The 19,558-nt window shown below is 39.9% G+C and overlaps 1 protein-coding gene across 1 annotated transcript in view; it reads right to left on the minus strand.

The window, feature by feature from the left end:
• The window catches only part of LOC137498899 (mite allergen Der p 3-like), an 88,683-nt gene that overhangs the window by 18,490 nt on the left and 50,635 nt on the right, over positions 1-19,558 (minus strand). The window contains exons 5-6 of the mRNA XM_068226646.1: positions 12,396-12,512; positions 3,557-3,697 (exon numbers count right to left, since the gene is read on the minus strand). Coding sequence (XP_068082747.1) covers positions 3,557-3,697; positions 12,396-12,512 — 258 coding nt within the window. The remainder of the gene's footprint in view (positions 1-3,556; positions 3,698-12,395; positions 12,513-19,558) is intronic.

A 19,558-nucleotide genomic window follows, 5' to 3' on the forward strand; every position in this document is an offset into this window, starting at 1 on the left:
AACATCACAACACAAACGGCTGCGTTTGGAGTGGTAGCGTGACCGAGAAGCATGGACTACTAATGAATGGTGTCGCATTGTGTTCAGCGATGAATCTCGCTTTTGCACTATCCCGGATGACCATCGTCTGGGAGTATTACGGAGAACTTTCAGTGTTTTGAAGAGGCACAGCGGTGTTACTTCTGGCGTCATGATGTGGAGAGCCATCGGATATGATTTCAGGCCATGGCTGGTAGTGATTGAGAGAACTCTGACGGCACAACGGTACGTCACGGACATCCTGTGTCCTCTTGTGTTGCCCCTCATTCTACAGTATCGTGGTGCCATTCTTCAACAGGATAATGCTCGTCCACACAAGGCAATGTCTGCATGGTGTTGAGGTACTCCCGTAGCCGGCAAGATCCCCAGATCTCTACCCGATAGAACATGCGTGGTACCAGCTCGGATGTCAAGTCTGTCCCAGTGCCATTATCCAGGATATCAAAACCAGTTACAACAGTTGTGGGGCAGCTTGCCTTAAGAGGTGATAAAATGGCTTTATGAGACCTTTTCCAACCGAATCAGTGCATACATCCAGGATAGAGGGAGTGCAAAGTCATAGTGATAAGTGGGCTTGTACTGTAATCACCGAAACAAAATCACATACACTCTCAACACGTGAAGTTTCTTTCCGTTTCCTCCTCCCCTTCTGGGTGCATCAATTTTTTTTTTTTTGTCAAGCAGTGTATATACATTTTTAAAGCATATTTTTCTGCCCGTCTTTTACCTAAAGACAATCAAGTGCAAACACACAGTGTTGGTGATAATTATAAAAAGTGCATACATTGCTATGCAAGGTTTCTTGCAGGGGAGTCCCGTGACAATTCAGCTACCATGTGTTGCCACAAGGGGAAGGTTAATTTAAAGCCAATTAACGTTTGTGAAGTGCTTCAAAACCTTATAGAGCAGAATGATGACTATACTAAGAACTACCTAGAAAATATTAGACAACTTAACAATGCTCCGGCACAAATCGCCAAAGTAATTGAGACGGCTTTTCGCTATCAACTGCATATTCTGTTCTCTTACCAATATATCTGAGTTGTAGACAGTATTTCAGGACGCACTTTCAGAACATTTTCAGAGACAGCACTTGCTACCTGAAGCCTACAACCTCACACTGTAAGAACTGGAAATAATTTTTAATATCATGGACAATCTTGCCAACAATTCAAGCTAGCGAGCCCTGTTGCGACCGTCGCAAAAAAATTGATCAGAAGCCCACAGTGTAGAAGAAGAACGTATGAACGGCAAGACAGCTTATAAAAAGCTAAACCTAGAACGTAAGGTAATAGATGAGAAAGTATTACATGCAGTAAGAAATAAAACTACCAATACAAACAATCGTGTGGCTATATCTCTTTTTTTCTGCTATGGGCTTTACGTCGCACCGACACAGATAGGTCTTATGGCGACGATAGGAAAGGTCTAGGAGTTGGAAGGAAGCGGCCGTGGCCTTAATTAAGGTACAGCCCCAGCATTTGCCTGGTGTGAAAATGGGAAACCACGGAAAACCATTTTCAGGGCTGCCGATAGTGGGATTCGAACCTACTATCTCCCGGATGCAAGCTCACAGCCGCACGCCTCTACGCGCACGGCCAACTCGCCCGGTGTGGCTATTTCTAGCCGAGTGCAGTCCTTGTAAGGCAGACCCTCCGATGAGGGTGGGCGGCATCTGCTATTTGTAGGTAACTGCGTGTTATTGTGGTGGAGGATAGTGTTATGTGTGGTGTGTGAGTTGTAGGGATGTTGGAGACAGCACAAACACCCAGCCCCCGGGCCATTGGAATTAACCAATGGAGGTTAAAATCTCCGACGCGGCCGGGAATCGAACCCGGGACCCTCTGAACCGAAGGCCAGTACGCTGACCATTCAGCCAACGAGTCGGACAACTACCAATTGTTACTTCATTGACGGAGCGGGTGGCTCCGGTGAAACATTTCTTTACCAAACATTGCGCCACATTTTAAGAGGTGAAATCAAAATGGTTTTACCAGTTGCATGGACAGGTATTAATACCAATCTCCTACCAGAGGGACGCACATCACAGTTTATTTTCAAACTACCTGTACCCATCTTGAATACATCGGTTTCATCGAATCGCTCTTGTGACTCAGACCTCATCATTTGGGACGAGATTTCAATGGTTCCAAAAGAAGCGCTAAGCGCTGTCGATCGACTTTTAGAGGACGTCATCCCTTATGGAGGCAAAGTAATTCTGTTTGGTGGAGATTTCCGTCAGGTGTTACCCGTTGTTAGACATGTCAGTAGAATAGCCATCGTTGAATATACAGTTAAGCAATCGCCTTTATTGACTCATGTGAGAATTCATAAGTTGACTCGAAATATGAGGGCAAACGATCATCCCGTTTGCAATGAATGGTTACTTAAATTGGGTAACGGTGATTTTGAATTTCAAACAGATTGCTAAAATAAAGCGATCAAAATTCCGGAACATTCTTATTGTAATTCAGTGCGACAGAAATCAATGAACAAAATGTTTCGCATTTTGTTTTGCTAGTGGCTTTACGTCGTACCGACACAGATATGTCTTATGGCGACACAATTCTTTTCAACGGCGATTTTATGTTAATAACGATTATTGGTACAACAATTAAGTAATACAGTATGTCATTTCCATTTTGTTACCTGGAGAAGGAAAGGTTTACCTCAGTTCTGATTCTGCCTAACATGAAGAAATAAACGAAGTTCAACTGTACACGACGGAATTGTTGAACTCCTTAAATCCGTCCAGTTTACCACCTCATAAATTGCTATTAAAGAAAAATGCTATTATTATGTGAATTAGAAATCTTAATGCAAATCAGGGATTAATTAATGGTGCAATATTAGTGGTAATTCATTTAGGCGAGTATATCGTCACTGCTAAATTCATTCACTCCGATAAAACTGTGCTCATACATCTCATTAACCTCACACCTTCTGATCCAAATGATAAGAAAACAATTCCCAAAGAAGTAGTCTTCACTATGACCATTAATAAATCACTAGGTCAGATGCTTAAAAGGGCAGGATTGTAATTACCAGAACGGTTTTTTTTGCACTGACACATACTGCCAAAATATAAATGATGATCACATTACAACTCTTAACATTGTTTTCAAAGAAGTGTTGTAAAGTAAAGAAGTTTGAAAACTAAATTCACATCTGATAAAGACAATATTTTTAATATCTACTTTCTAAATGTTTTACAATTGTGCTATAACGACTTTTTACAATGAGACTGATACTTATTAATATTCTTCAAAATAAAATACCTTTCATTAAGAAGTACTTGCATTTTATTATTCCCACATATTATAATTCGGTGACGGATCACGATACCATGAGAAATATTTGTACGGATCAGCTAGCATCATAGAATTAATCCATTCTACTCATCACTTACAACTCACATAAAATACACTAGTTAGGCATGGAATATTCCACTATGGTAAGCGACGAATATATAAATAGATAGTAAACGAAATTTGGACGGTCATATTTGAATGCTTACCTTGCAAATTCCCTTTTCTCTCCGGGAATCCGCGACGCACAGGTTTCTTTCGTCAACCATTAACAGCGAATTTCTTTCACACTCCTGTCTGCTAACAATTTTCAAGTTAACCTTCTGCAGAACGGTGGTAAAATTGTCACCCTGTAAAAGATAAATTCCAGTATGATGATAACAGCTAAACAGCCTGATAAATGCATATTATCTATTCAGCAATTATTTCCACATATTTGCGGATTGTGATGGTGCTAGAAGCAAGATAAGTAAATGTTAATGCGTCTTTTGCATGTGTTGTTATATATCGATATGGTCATAGACCTTTAGGAAGTAAATATCGAGCACTATAACTTAGAGTTTCACAAAAGAGAATCATTAGATCGAGAACCGTGTAAGGACAGTTTTACATTAATCCGCAGAATTGACATAAATTCTATCGAAGAAATGTTAAAGGAATTAAACCATTAAAATAAAAAGTTGAGATGATGATGCTGGTTGTTTAAAGGGGCCTAACATCTAAGGTCATCGGCCAATAAAAGATTATCAGCTTTAATTTGATCAACATATCTTTAACTAGCATTTGTACCCTCTCTTTCAATGGGAATTTACAGTGGATTATGTGTTTCCTTCATGAGTTTTGCGAAGTTAACATGGCTGTATTCACACGTTGAATACGGAATGTGAAACTGATATTTTTATCCGAAAGCACGTGGCGGTAACGTGAAGTGCGATAAAGCTGAACAATTTTCGAATTTATTGTTTTTTTGGTAGACCTAATGTTGACGAAGATATTTACGAGTGCTCTTCCTATAATCCCTAACTCCATGCGATGACCATAACGTCAAATGCACCTGATGACACAATCATGAATGGGTAAATTCCAAATACGGAGTTTGGTGGAAATATTTCCAGTAGTTTTCCAGTTTTAGAGAGACGAACATATAGATAAAGTGATAGACAGACTGACACCAAAGGGAAAATTGAAATCGTAGGAATAATCTAGTTTCAGTTGAGGTTGAGCTTAGTTTTGTGGCAATTGTAAGCCCTACTCTGTCTGCTTTTAAGCGTTTGTGATCTACATCAATGGTCTCTGATCTGTGTTACTGAGCCAATTATCTTTCATAATTATACTGATCATTCTACATTTCCTTTGACGAGTTATAGCTAATTCGCCGGTTTGCTAACGCCTGCAAATATTCCTCAGCGGTTGGATTTTTTTTGTCTAAATAAAAGGAACTTTCTATCGGTTTTTCTTTAGATCTATCCAACGATATTTCTTTGAAACGGTACTATATAATCCCTTGAGAGTGAGGCTTTGCCTTACGATCCGAATCACACACTGAATATTGAGCATCGTACTCCATAATCCTGTCGGCAAGGGCCTGGCCTTCACGCCCTTTTTGCAGTCTTGCTGTGCAAAGAGCGCTGGCTAGTTGTCACCAAGGTAGTGAGTTTCTCCCCGCTTAAGTTCAGTAGTATATAAAGAGGCATTCATGTGCCAACCTCGTGTCGGTAGATATACCTATACATAAATGAACTATTGTGGCACAAAACTTCCGGCTTCTGCTGTCGGCGCATAAAGTATGTGCGATCGAGTTTAAACGCTAATAAAATTTGAATCAGTCCTCTAATCTAAAATATAATCACACCGTCGTATTATCTTATTGTGCGTTCTTTGGTGGTATTTACATATTTTTATTCTGTTTATTGTCAAAGTTATATTACGCGGAATGCAAAAAGTACCTATTTTCTTGCCCGCTTTCTGTACACAAGAAATTTGTAGTACCATTACATGAAAACGAACAGTCCGATTTTCACGAATTTTAGGTGAATTATGGAATGTGTTATTATAAATATATTTCTGAAATTTAGTTACTTTACACAATTGGACAAAAGTTATTATTGTTTTCGTAAAAGGATGTCCGTTTGATACTAGGTGGTCTTCCGAAATCGAGAATGAGTTCATCACAAAGGTCTGAAGATTCTTGTTTCAAATCATTGTATACCGAAAACGTACAATGATTTCTGTATTTTATACCGATTTTTATTTGAAAGCGAGCAAGCGATATGCACTCAGACGTGTTAAGCAGCTTGAGCAATGGGTTGTCCAATAAACGGGCAAACCCCGTTGGGTGAGCTCCCTTTCACGATAAGATGACAAGCAGGTGAATCATGGTATTTCCAGACTTATTTATGGTGTAGTTATTTGCATTCTTCTGGGCTTTCAGTATCGGGCTGTATTGTTCTGTTAGAGTTGAAAATGCCTCCGAGGTCATGCATTACGGAAGGTGGAATACGTATGATAGTAAATGCAATTTGCTTTTTCACGCTAGAGGGAGAAAGGCTACATGAAAACCAATATCCTGTGTATCAACGAGTGGCAGATTGTCTTGGTATTTCCCTCCAATCAGTGCAGAAACTTAAAGCGGAAGATGCGAAAATTTCGTGTGCCGATTTATCGACCCCGTCTAAGAGGAAGAGGGTATCGAGCGGACGGCCGAGTTTGCAAGTGGATGAGTTCACTATTGGAGTAATTCGCAGATCTATTCGCGAGTTCTTTCTGGAGAAACTGTTTCCAACTATTAAGAAATTGAAGGATAAACTTGAAAAAAAAGTGCCGGACTTCTCAATCATGCCATGTACAAAGCTTAGTCAAGTGATTAAAGGCATGGGTTTCAGGTTTAATTTTTTTAAAGCCTGTCCTAATGGAATCAGTGTCTATAGCTGTTTCACGGAATGCATTTTAAAGAAAAATACGACGACTCAGAGAAATTGGGTATAAAGTGTATTACACAAATGAGACTTGGTGCAGTCAAAATCACAGGGTTAAATATGCCTGGCAAGAAAACGTAATAGAAGGATTGAATTGTTATTCCACAAACTACGACTACTATCGTGGTCATTTACAGGAGGTTTTTCGATGGAGAGGCGGCTTTAGAATCTCATCTGGTGGCGGAAAACCTGTAATTATACTAGAGATAGGAAGGTAGCGAAGACGGCTTTTTGGAAAGGGCGGAACTGCTTCGTTAGAAAGAAAGGAGCTGAAGATTGTCGCAAGGAGATGGATTCTCGGCATTTTGAGGAATAGTTTCACAGGATTTTAATGAAACTCCCTCCGAAGTCGGCTATTGTGATTGAAACGGCACCTTACCATACGAAACAAAAATACAACGATGGCTTGGTTGAAGACTAATATTACTTCCTGGATAGAGGAAAGGAACATTTCTCTGCCTCCCGATGCCTCCAACTTCAATATATTAACAAAAGCCGCCCTGGTTTATCACACTAAGCCTTATTGTGGAATTCCGAAAAAAGAGACTACCAAATTACGAAAACGCCAAGATGTTGAGTTGGTGTGGTTGCCTGTCACTCATTGCGAGTTAAATGCCATAGAACTAATCTGGGCTTACGTGAAAAATAAAATAGCAAGTGTTTATATGGCAAATGCACAAGAAAAAAAACCGTGAAAATATAATCAGAGATCTGTTTAAGGAAACTTTACATTTTGTGACACCTGAAATTTGGAAAAAGTGTGTAATGCATGTACAGAAAACTGGAAAATTAATATTGGGAGAAGGATCATCTCTCAGAAAATACGTTAAGACACAGCGTCTAATTATTGATCTTGAGGACTCGGATTCCGAAAGTGATGATGATAATTTCCATTTCAGTGTTGATATATCAGATGTTGGTGAATAAATGACTTATGCAAATAGATGCTTACATTGTAAACAGTAACCATTATACAGTATTGTATATATATGTATTGTATATTCTTTGGCCAACTCTTGTCCCGTTTCTCTACGGAGTTGGGTATGAGGCAGGCGCGGCTCCATAATACGATCTGCAGAGCTGCAGAACCACCACAATGAAAGATATACAGTACCTAATGTAATATACAGCGATTAGCGATCCCATCCTTCATATTGAGTGTATATATCGAGCCAAAGATCGATACCCACACAGCTGCTGGTGATGTGGCAACCCTGTTTAGATCTGTGAACGAGAGAATATTAGGAGAGCACACTTAACTACAGCTTTCTTCCGGTAGGTGGCTAAGAGTCGCCCATAAGGTTCTGTATGAACTGCACGCCTTGCAGTACGTCTGGCTTATTCCCGTGACCATAGAGTTAGTAAATAGTACACCAGACAGCGCCACCGTCCGTAAGAGAATCGCTGCAGCGAGTGAGCCTGTTGAAATCTCAGCTGTTTGGGAAAAGCTCCCTCCATTGTACTCACAGTGTAAATAGAGAACTTTTGAACTTTTAAAACTGTGTGGATATTGATATGGTTTAAAATTCTTACATGTCAACATTCTCACATACTACAGTAGTGCTGTGATGCTTCTGTTCAGTAGAAAGAAAGCCCAAAAAGTTTAAATACAGGATAAATGCGTGATGAAAGAGGATTAAGTAACATAAAATCAATTTACTGTCCATATTAAGTCTTGAAACAATGTACCTTATGATTGGGGTATGCATATTTTTCTATCTTTTTTGTAAATGACCAGGACTTCAGCAAAATTCTATCGAACGACCGAAAACATTCTCTCTCGTACGAAGAGAATGAGCGAGTTCTTAGGCTATGTTTCTCCGTAATGGTAGTGAATTCTTCCGAGTTAGGTAGTCATGAAAATGAAAACAGAAACGCTAGTACCATCAGATGATGTTCCCTCTGCATTAAGAAAGCCGGCTGCCAAAGATGTATGCAGGTCTCGGAACCTTTGTAAATATGAATGTGTCGATAAGTCAACTTTTCTTTTCGATAAGCGAAGGGGGGCTTTATTTTTTTGTAAATTTTAATTGTTGTTTTTTGTACGTCAGTTATTTATATTCGGTACATTTTCGTGAACTTCGCACTGATAGGACATGGAGAAAAGCGTTTCCGCGGGATTGGAGGACGTATTCACACGAGCTCAGCTGACACTTAAAATTTAGATTTATCTATTACACTTACTGCACTGGACTGGGCGTCACAGAGCAGAACCACCAACATTATTCAGCACGAGCCGCCACTGGTATGAGGTCAGATGAATCGATCGTGGCGGGTTTATATGACCGGATGCCCTTCCTGACGTCAACCTTATGAGAGGAGTTAATGAGATGAAATGAGTGACGTGATATATGATAGTAGGGAGAGGGTGAAACCCGGTGCCGGCACATAGCCTACTCCTGCCGAATAGCACCATGGGGTCTGCTCAATCCCCATCCGACGGACGAATCACCATCAACAGCGTCATATTCTCCCACTCCATATGAGCACTTCGGAGAGGTTTGGAATTTAATCCAGGCTTTTGGCACGTAATCTAGAAATTGTATACCGCCACCTCCCCTACTCTGCCGGCCAACATTCTGATGGTGAAAATCTTTTCGACCAAGGGGACTCGAACCGGCTAACCACGGTGTCAGACCGTTTAGAATTCAGCACCTTAACGATCACGGTCACCAGGCGGGCTTATTATATATGTATATTGTGTGTAATAATCTAAAAAATCTACAAAATACGGAAAAAAACATACAAAAATAAATTAACAACATTTTTAAAGCTGCCGTTGGAGGTCCAAATCCGTCATGTGAAAAGCTGATGGTAAACTGTAAATATGCGACAAGTCGATTAGAAACTTTCGCTAATGTAACACGTGAGCGCCAGAATGTAAGTGAACACGTTCAGGCTTGCGCTAACTGGCCTTATCTGTTAGTTGTACCATCCCTGGCGAAAGAAAGTTGATTTCAGTCCGAAGCACATATCACTCACTTTCAAATAAAAATGGGTATAAAATACAGAAATCATTGTACGTTCCTGGTATACAACGATTTGAAACAAAAAACTTCAGACCTCAGACTTAAAACGCACAGCCTTTTACAAAAACAACAGCTTATTTTGCCAAAGTGTGTAAAATAATTAAATTTCATAAATATATTCGTAATAGTAGAGGAAGAGCGCCAAATATGGAATATGCTCCTAATATGGAATACCCCAATATTCGCTAAGTTAAACGTGGCAGAGCTGCAAGGACCAGGTAGAAAGATGCACAAGGAAGGGCTCTGTGGGGGTGAGTTGAGGAAAGTCACTTGAGCTGTGTTCTTTGTCCGTGACAGTCGACCGAGTGATTTTCAGCCTCCAAGAAGTTTTGGGAAGGTAAGAATTGCAGTCCTTTACAAACCAGATCTTACCTAAATTTTAAAACTCTTGTTAGCTGTGCATAGAGGGTGAATTAACTGTACAAACCACGTAGTGGTCAAATCTATTTGATGAACTGACATACGTAATTTGTAAGATGAAAATTAAATGTGGCTGTGTGCCTAATATGGAATACTGTGGTGTTCCAATTATGGAATAGTATTCCATATTTGGGACCAGATGTTTGCACTATCTATAGGCAGTTTTTCTTTCCTTCAGAACCATGGCCAGTCGGAAGGACAATTCGGAGGTGAAAGTACGGAAGAAGTGGAAGGAAGTAGACATGCAGCAAGCTATCAGTGCAGTAAGGACAGGAAAAATGGGGTACAATACCAAGTTCACTGCCAGTTTTACGGACTACAGTGCCATGAAATTTCATTTAAAATACGGTACCCACGTGTATTGATCGGGACTTAATCCAGGGTCACCGTGGTGGGAAGCCAATGACGACATCACTCATTCGTCACACTTCACCGAAGAAAATATGGATCTTTGAAATGTGGTGCTGGAGGAAAGATTATGTGATCAAATGAGTAGATACCGTAGATGAAAATATACTGAGACGAACTAGGTCCGACTCATTGGCCTCAAAGAAAGCTAGACCTAGAACTGCGGCAAGAACAGCTCAAGAACTCAGTCAACCTTCGTGCAGTGGTTTGAGCAGAGCTAAGCCTACGCGAAAGGGAAGTAAGACAACAAGAGATGACAGTTCCTCTTCGGATGAAGAACCAATCAGTATATGCGATGAATAATCTGATCTTGATATCGAGGAATATGCAAAAGTGGACCCGAGTGATGAACATGCTACATGCTTCTACTGTGACGGCAAATATTCCCGAGATAGAAGCGGTGAAAAATGGATTCAGTTTTTGGAGCGCATGTTATGGTGCCATACCGAGTGTTCAAGTGCAGAAGGTGACATATTCGTGTGTGAATATTACAAATAATGATCTTTTATTTTAAATTCTGTTCATGAGATTCTTATTTCACACATGTAGTCCATAAACATTCATTAAAACAAGGGGCTTACAAGTAGAATTATAGTATTCCATATTAGGAACACTTTTTTTAGAACAAGAAAAGTGCAGTTTCTATTATATTTTGTAATTTACAAATATATAAAGTGTTAAATCAGATTGAAAATAAGTTGCTGTAAAGTAGACATATCGTATCAATGTGACATGCATTTAGAATTTTAAAATGTCAAAAATGAGTTCGTCATTTTTGATAAAATAAAAAGGTATTCCATATATGGCACTCTTCCTCTACATTACAAATTCCACCTACTGTAAATTTCATGAAAACCGGACGGTGCGTTTTCTTATAACGGTACTACAAAGTTGTTGTTTACAAAAAATGGGCAAGAAAATAGGTATGTTTTGCATTACATCTAATATAACATTCACAAAGAAGATAACAAAAATATACAAATACCACCAAAGGACGCAAAATAAAACAAGCTTTACAGTGATGTAATTATATTTTAGATTGATGGACTGGTTGACATTTTATTAGTGCTTAAACTCGACCTCACATACTTTCTGCGCCGACAGTAGGCATCTTCGGAAACCTTTAACTTAGTGGGACGTAAAACAAAATTATTAAATCCAGTCTCTCACGCCCTAAATTTACAATGGCGTTCTGTCTGTAAGTTGACCCTGGCCTTCTGTCAGCATCGCTCTCCAAATGTCTTCCGAAATTCGTTCGCATTCAAACCGATCTGACGTTCAGAAGTGTTCTAAGACCCCTGGACGTGGAATGATGGTTTTAAGGTTTGAACGATGATTTTCCAAGGGTAGGTTAGGTTTGAGTGGCCATATTAAAATCTACTAACTCACAAAATTGTCAAAACCTATCCACTGACTTTAAATGTTCCAGTTAACGGTAATTGGAACTTGATCAATGAAAATTGTGAAGGAAAAAATGCAGGAAAGAAATAGTGCATAACATCAATCAAAGAAAGGAGAGTCCAGGTTTCGGAATTAGCGCTCCCGTACATCGAGAAATTAAGACAGATAACTGGAAAGCCGAACATGATTGATGATGGGTTAGTATTTGTGGACAGATGGATTGGAAAATATGTCAATGTTATGGAAATGTATTGGAAGAATTAAATATCCCACACAAAAATTTTGTCTATGAGTTACGGTTTTTAAAATCGGAAAGAAAGGAGAAATTTAGTCGCAGGGATTTTTAAGTATTCAGATAAGACGTCTGATTGTGTTATTACTTAAGTCTGAAAAGCCAAGGTAGAGGCAAGATAATAAAGCTGAAAACGGAAGTAGAAGAGAAATAGAGTAACAAATTTAGCAAATACTAAAAATGGTTTTCACGGCCGCAGATCTTATGATCACACGAATAAAACCTGCTTTTGGGTGGCTAGGCCGTGTGCGTTTGCAGAGTTTCGCCCAGACGTGCCATTTGGGCTCATCAATGGATTGGCACGCCCCTCCAAGGCTCTGCTTAGCAGTGGCAGACCAGCCGCGTGGTCCCGCCATTTTTAGCATTGTATATTGTATCTCCATGCGGAGAACAGATTTTTGAAAACGGAGAACACACTTCTCCTTTAGCAGGTTAGCAATCCCTATTTAAGATCTTCTCCTTTATTTCCCTACATAATTATTTTTAGTAGAACACAATACACAGGTAAAGAGCGAAATCTCACCTCAATGCGTCCCCATCCAACAGCGGTCACAGTGGTACCTTCGGTGGTGTCTTCATCCTGAAGCGGCAGTCTGGCAGCGTTTATTGTGAGGTTGTTCAAAGGGAAGGGTTTCTCAACCTGTGTATTTCAAAAAAAGCAAACTCAGAAAACAACACGACATTACGAAGTGTTACAAGCGGTGAAATATAATTTATGCGTCCTTTACTAAGGGTGACTCACGCTATTATGATCATAGATAGAGAGATAGACTTATCAAAATGTTATTTGCCCAATTATAGATGGTTGAATAAAACAATAAGTTATATACAACAAGTACACCTAAAATAAATGACACTAAACTCCTAAAATAATAACACAATTTAAACTAAACCTAGAGACGTTTATATACATATATTTTCAACATCTTAAATAAATAAATAAATAAATGAATGAATAAATAAATAAATAAATAAATAAATAAATAAATAAATAAATAAATTAATTAATTAAATAAATAAAATAAATAAAAATGAATCTCCTTCAATAAATGTCATGATTAAATTCATTTATTCTCTTATTTCGTGTATAATAAACTGCAGTATACAGAATCTTTCTATCGTTGTGCTTCACATGAATTTTCAGGTTGTCCTTCTGGTTCACAGCTACGAGGAAACTACTGAAATAAAGTTTTTTTTGCTATTTGTTTTACGTCGCACCGACACAGATATGTCTTATGGCGACGATGGGATAGAAAAGGCCTAGGAAGTGGAAGGAAGCGGCCGCGGCCTTAATTAAGGTACAGCCCCGGCATTTTTGCCTGGTGTGAAAATAGGAAACCACGGAAAACCATCTTCAGGGCTGCCGACAGTGGGGCTCGAACCCACTATCTCCCGATTACTGGATACTGGCCGCACTTAAGCGACTGCAGCTACCGAGCTCGGTGAAATAAATGGAAATAGCCGGCTTTTCAACTGAGGTATATAACCGTGGCTGTTAATATAACGATAAAGTGGACTGGGCACGAGTGTGTAAGGAATTCATCGACACTACATGCAATAACACTAAGTTTCTGACCAGTACGACGATACGTATCGCAGTACTCTTCAAGGCTCTCGACGTGATACCGTCAGGGGAGGACATAACGAGCGAGAAGCTATAGAGACAAACATGATACTTTGAGTGTCTATGATGAGGCTGCACGACGGGAAATGGCCATAACCTATCCATGGTGAGATCCGTTAGTTTGCCCCGCAACAAAAGACTAGGATCTTATTTTTTTCTTACATTGTCTTAATTTTTTGTTTTCTTTTCTTTTATTTATTTTTCAGGTTTCCTCGATTTAACTGAGGCTTCCTGGGCTTTCGTAACCTTTACAACAATTTCCTATTCTTCACTTAGGGAGGCACGAAAAACTATTTATTTTATACATCTGTGGTAAAGTACGCCACCATATGCCGTTGGAACGCCTGCACACGTGTGACCTAACCATGGGGCGAGGTGGGACGATGCCTTGGCCGTTTTCAACTACCGATACCCAAGTCTACCGCCAGGAATCCGAACAATTCGTCTCCTGCTCTTATTAATATTGTACGATAAACGTCGTCTGTAAACTAAACTTGAACCATGGTTACCTCTATCCACTGATTAACTGGAAGAAGGAATGTAGAATACTCGGATCTATGTGCCCGCATTCCGTTCAACTCGAACATCAGTGTGAAGATTAATGCACAGTCGAGGTGTGGCAATTTTTTCCCACGATTGCTTATGTGGCTGCTTTATTTTTGACGAAGTGTATTGTCTGTGTACATGATTGGTGCGCAAGGAAATGTTCATTAAATAATACACTAATCTTCCTCCCCAGTAACTCTGCTTCCTGAGTGCACTGCCAATCATGGCATGGCATTTCTGTCCAAAGACCTACGTGTTCAAAATATGTCCAGGGTTGAGTGGGTCTTCGGCAGTGTTGCAATTATGCAATCTGGATATCCACTACTTGTAAGACTGCTTCGAATACTTATAAGCGTCGCAAACTAGCAGTGTGTTTACTGCTATTTGCACGAGAGATTAAATATGGCAGTATACCCTTATCTTGGGTGTACATAATGAAATGGCGTATGGCTTTTAGAGCCGGGAGTGTTCGAGGACAAGTCCGGGTCGCCAGATGCAGGTCTTTTGATTTGTCTCCCTAGGCGACCTGCGCGTCGTGATGAGGATGAAATGATGATGAAGGCGACGCATACACCTAGCCGCCGTGTCAGCGAAATTAACCAATTAAGGTTAAATTTCCCGACCCTGTCGGGAATCGAACCCGAGACCCCTGTGACCAAAGACCAGCACGCTAACCATTTACCCATGGAGTCGGACTGATGTGCATAGAAATGCATCCATCCTGAGGTAATTCTGTATACATTGCGTTTTATTTCCAGTGAGGTATTTATTTTTGTTTGTCCTAAGAAAATCAATTTGCTGTGACTCCTCCCCAAAATCAGAAACTATTTTACTGAGATGGATGCATGCTTTAGTTGCTTTTACTTTTGGCATTCTCGACATAAAAGACATGAATAAAAAACGCTCTCTCTCCAACCTTTCATCGCGAAGACTTACCCTTTGCGTTTAACTTTCCCACTCACCAAGATTAACACCAACGTCTTATTGCTTTAGAAATATATTTTTGAAGAAAGCATTAAGGGGTGTGCTAAGATACTTTCTGGGCTTCCCGACTAAATATTGAACATTTAAACGTCTCTCAATCCAAAATTGAGATGAATCGTCCGGCTCCTTGGCTGAATAGTCAGCGTAGTGCTCTTCGATTCAGAGAGCCCCGGTCGGTTCGGAGATTTTAACCATAAAATGGTTAATTTCATTGGCCCGGGGACGGGTTGTCTGTACTGTCCCCAATATCCCTGCAACTCACACACCAGATACAACACTATCATCCACTACAATAACTACCCTCCACCCTCATCGAAGGGTCTGCCTTACAAAGTCTGCACCAGGTTAGAATTCTTTCTTTTGATAACTGGCTTTACGTCTCACCGACACAGATCGGTCTGATAGCGACGATGAGATAGCAAAGGCCTACGAGTGGGAAGGGAGCGGTCGTGGCGTTAATTACGGTACAGCCCCAGCATTTGAACCAGACTAGAAATAGTCACACGAGATTACTATTGAAGTGAATTTATCGAAAAATTACTGCATGAAACGCTAAATAAAGGAAACGTTGACCCAGAATTAACCTACCAACGATGAAATACCTGAAAAAGACTCAGAAGAGTAAATAACGGTATATAAAATAATGTGAACAACAACTTTATAATTAGGCGTATCTGTAACCTTCGTATCATGGTAAATGTTTCTGAAGAAGTTAGCAATACCAGGGTTAATGATAATACGACATGTCATCAAAACCCGGGTCTTGGTTATCAGGAAGCTGGAACGAAAGAGCGGTGTTCAGCCTACGCAGAAACACCATTGGACAGGTGTCCTTTTTCAAGTACGTGGGATGTAGGCTTATAGCAAGAACGGGAATCTGCCACCGGGGTGACTGCCCTAAATGTAGATCAGTAGTGATTGATTGATTGATTGATTGGTTTAATGATTAATTGATTGATTGATTGATTGGTTGATTGATTGATTGATTGATTGATTGATTGATTGATTGATTGATTGATTGATTGATTGATTGATTGATTGATTGATTGATTGATTGATTGATTGATTGATTGATTGGGATCCGGATGTAGGAAAACAGCATTGTAGGAGGTGTGTTTCTGAAGTGCGGTACAGCCGAGAACATTTCTCAGAATTCTACTCCTAAGAGGGTAACTTACACACATAAATCAACTTGTTGTTTGACAAAACGATCCGTAAACGTAAATGAATTTCTATTTGGCAATGTGGCTTCGTGGCATATTATGAGCCGTGCACATGTCGTCAGCTGCTCTAGAATTCTAATTACATCCGGAACCAAATTGTTATTTAAATATAAAAGGAGTCTAATTTAATGTGCTGTTTTGGTTTTTCGGGCAGCAAACCAGTGGGAATACCTACTCGTCCACACGGCTGATGTGTTATGAAATGCTAAACTGAAGCAGTTTTGAATTAAGCCACCACTCTACTCTCTGATACACTCACGCAGGAATAGAATCTCGGCATCTCCGAATTCCGTAAAAATAGTTAGTGGCACGTAACACCAGAACAATTAATTTTGCAATAGATTATGGGTGGGGATTGTGACTGATATATTTTATATTCACTAATACACTTCCTGTCATACTTCCATATGACATGAAATCAAACACAAACTGTAAAACTACATACTAAATTGTAAAATATCAACCAACATCCCAAAAAATAATTCTATAGAAATTCACTTCATACATAACTGACTGGTAATACAAATCTTTAAGGTAAACATAACAAAATACCCAGGCAACGCCGGGTACTACAGCTAGTATTTAATAAAATGGGCTAAAATTTCTCGATATATGGAGTAAAATATGGATTAAAAATACTCATGGAGTAAAATATGAGCTAAAATTCTCAAGATATGGAGTAAAATATGAACTACGTACATACCACACAACTATTTAAAGGGAAGTCACGAAACAAAAGTTGAACTTTCTTACATTTCTAATTGGGATTTTATTTTGAGCTGTAGTTACACTTTTTCTGGAGGGAGTGAATCTTAATCTTTCAATGACAATTGCCTATTTGCGAATTAGTTGGTTACGAAGCACTGTTTTTAATTATCAAATGTGGTACTACATCTATTATCTGCTAAAATTGATTTGTACTCACTGAAAGTCCGCTCAACTTCACAAGAAGTTATGAGGACCGCTCTCAACCTTGTAATATATTCAGGAAATAAATCTAGATCCAGTTCTACACTGTATTCACCACTGACTTGACTTTGCACATATTACTATATCCTGCATTCTTGGCTAGCATTATCTTTAACTTCAATTTTGCGACTTCTTCAACCTTTTAGCTCAGCAGTTGAGATGTTCAATTAATTTCTTCAAAATGGCAAAGCTTGGGCAGAGTGGTGTCTTGTTCCTGGAGAGCATTTAATGCTGTTGTAATACATGAGAAATTTACTTGAATGTAAGCTATAACATTTTTCACTGTTTTGTCACTAACAACTGATTTTGAGGATTTAACTGAAGCAGCGCTCTCAAAGTCCTAACCACTTTCCTCATTCTCGATGTCTTCAGTGCTAACCATATAGTATGCCACTGCCACTAACCATGTTTTCCATCGAGTCATGATTGGTTTGAGTGGCAGTGGCATATCAGGCGCACATGCCTTTCGGAATCTGAATTTTGCTAGGATCCTTCAAAAACACTTTCTTCATTGAAGATATTAAGAGGTCCTTTATGGGGAAGCTAGCACGAATACGCTCTGCACACCGATGAAGTGAAATGAATCATCTAGGGACATATTACTTTCAATGCTTCACAAGCTTTGACTATATACGGAGCTGCGTCACTCAGGAACATGAGCACATTTTCACACCTAATAAAATTTGGCCATAAAATTATCATGATATTGAAAAGTTTTGTTACATGTTGCGTGTATCCAAGAACTTGGATGTTAATATAACAGATTTACAAGTCACTCCATTCATTAAACCGATGACAGCGTTCCCAATCATTCTCCCTGCGCTGTCTGGTGTCTCATCACCTGATCCCCATATTGGAGCCTCTTGCATTGATTTCCTTATTCATCCCAGCATTTCTTGATAGATGAGTGGTGCATAGATCTTCCTGACTGGTGTGGTCTACTCCGCACTCTGCGCCGATAAGGACTCGACGTAGGTGCATAATAAATTCACTCTTCACATTCAGTTGTATGTTTGATGGAAATATATATTCTCCTTGATTATTAATATTTTTGCCAAAATGTGTTCTTAGACTAGAAATTGCTGAGAAATTGACACTTTAATGGCAGGAATTACGTAAATTTACTTTGATATCTGTTTATAGTCCTTCGTTTAGAAAACCACTGACATACAATCGTAATTTTATAGATGATGACTTAAGATCCGATGGCATTATAACTATTTAACGCACTGAATGAACCACATTGAAGGTGCATTCAAAGCTCACACATGACTGTTGATGGTTCTCGAAATACCTTAATAGAACAGATTAACTTAATTGGCGCTAATGCTCTGCTAATTGCCTGGGCCAGACCTGCTGTGGTCAGGAGTAGTATAATAGGGGGATTCGGCCGCCTCCTCCTCCGCCCGCGGCGCGGAAAATTTGAATTTTGGCGGGAAATTTGAATTTTGGCGGGAAATTTGAATTTTGGCGGGAGATTTGAATTTTGGCGCGAGATTTGAATTTGTAAACAAAGCCACGTGCTTTTTGACAGCTGTCATCGACAACAACGCATCGCTAACCTCACTGCTGCCATCTTGACGGGCCTAAACCTCACTAGTGCCAACTTAACCTAACTAGCATGAGGTAAACAAAGCCACGTGTTTCTTGACAGCCACGTGCTTTTTGACAGACAACAACGCATCGCTAACCTCAGTACTGCCATCTTGACGGGCCTAAACCTCAGTAGTGCCAACTTAACCTCACTAGCGTGAGGTAAACAAAGCCACGTGTTTTTTGACAGCCACGTGCTTTTTGACAGATTTGTAAACAAAGCCACGTGCTTTTTGACGGACAACAACGCATCGCTAACCTCAGTACTGCCATCTTGACGGGAATAAACCTCGGTGGTACCAACTTAACCTAACTAGCGTGTGGTAAACAAAGCCACGTGCAGCTGTCATCCGCCATCTTTGAGCACTGTGCTGCCCTCTTGCGTCACCTGTCATCGGCAGTGCTGCCATCTTGACGGGTCTAAACCTTAGTGCTACCAACTTAAGCTCACTAGCGCGAGGTAAACAAAGCCACGTGCAGCTGTCATCCGCCATCTTTGAGCACTGTGCTGCCCTCTTTAGATGCGCCATCTTTGAGCACCGTGCTGCCATTTTTAGCTACTTACCTTTGACAGTTGTCATCCGCCATCTTGCATCCGAAACCTCAGTGCTGCACTCTATGTAGTGACGGCAAATTCCACGTGCTCTTGTTTGGAAACAAAGCCACGTGCAGCTGTCATCCGCCATCTTTGAGCACCGTGCTGCCCTCTTTAGCTACTTACCTTTGAAATGTGGTACGTCATCCGCC

Source organism: Anabrus simplex, chromosome 3 (assembly GCF_040414725.1).
Source record: "Anabrus simplex isolate iqAnaSimp1 chromosome 3, ASM4041472v1, whole genome shotgun sequence".
Taxonomy (NCBI): domain Eukaryota; kingdom Metazoa; phylum Arthropoda; class Insecta; order Orthoptera; family Tettigoniidae; genus Anabrus; species Anabrus simplex.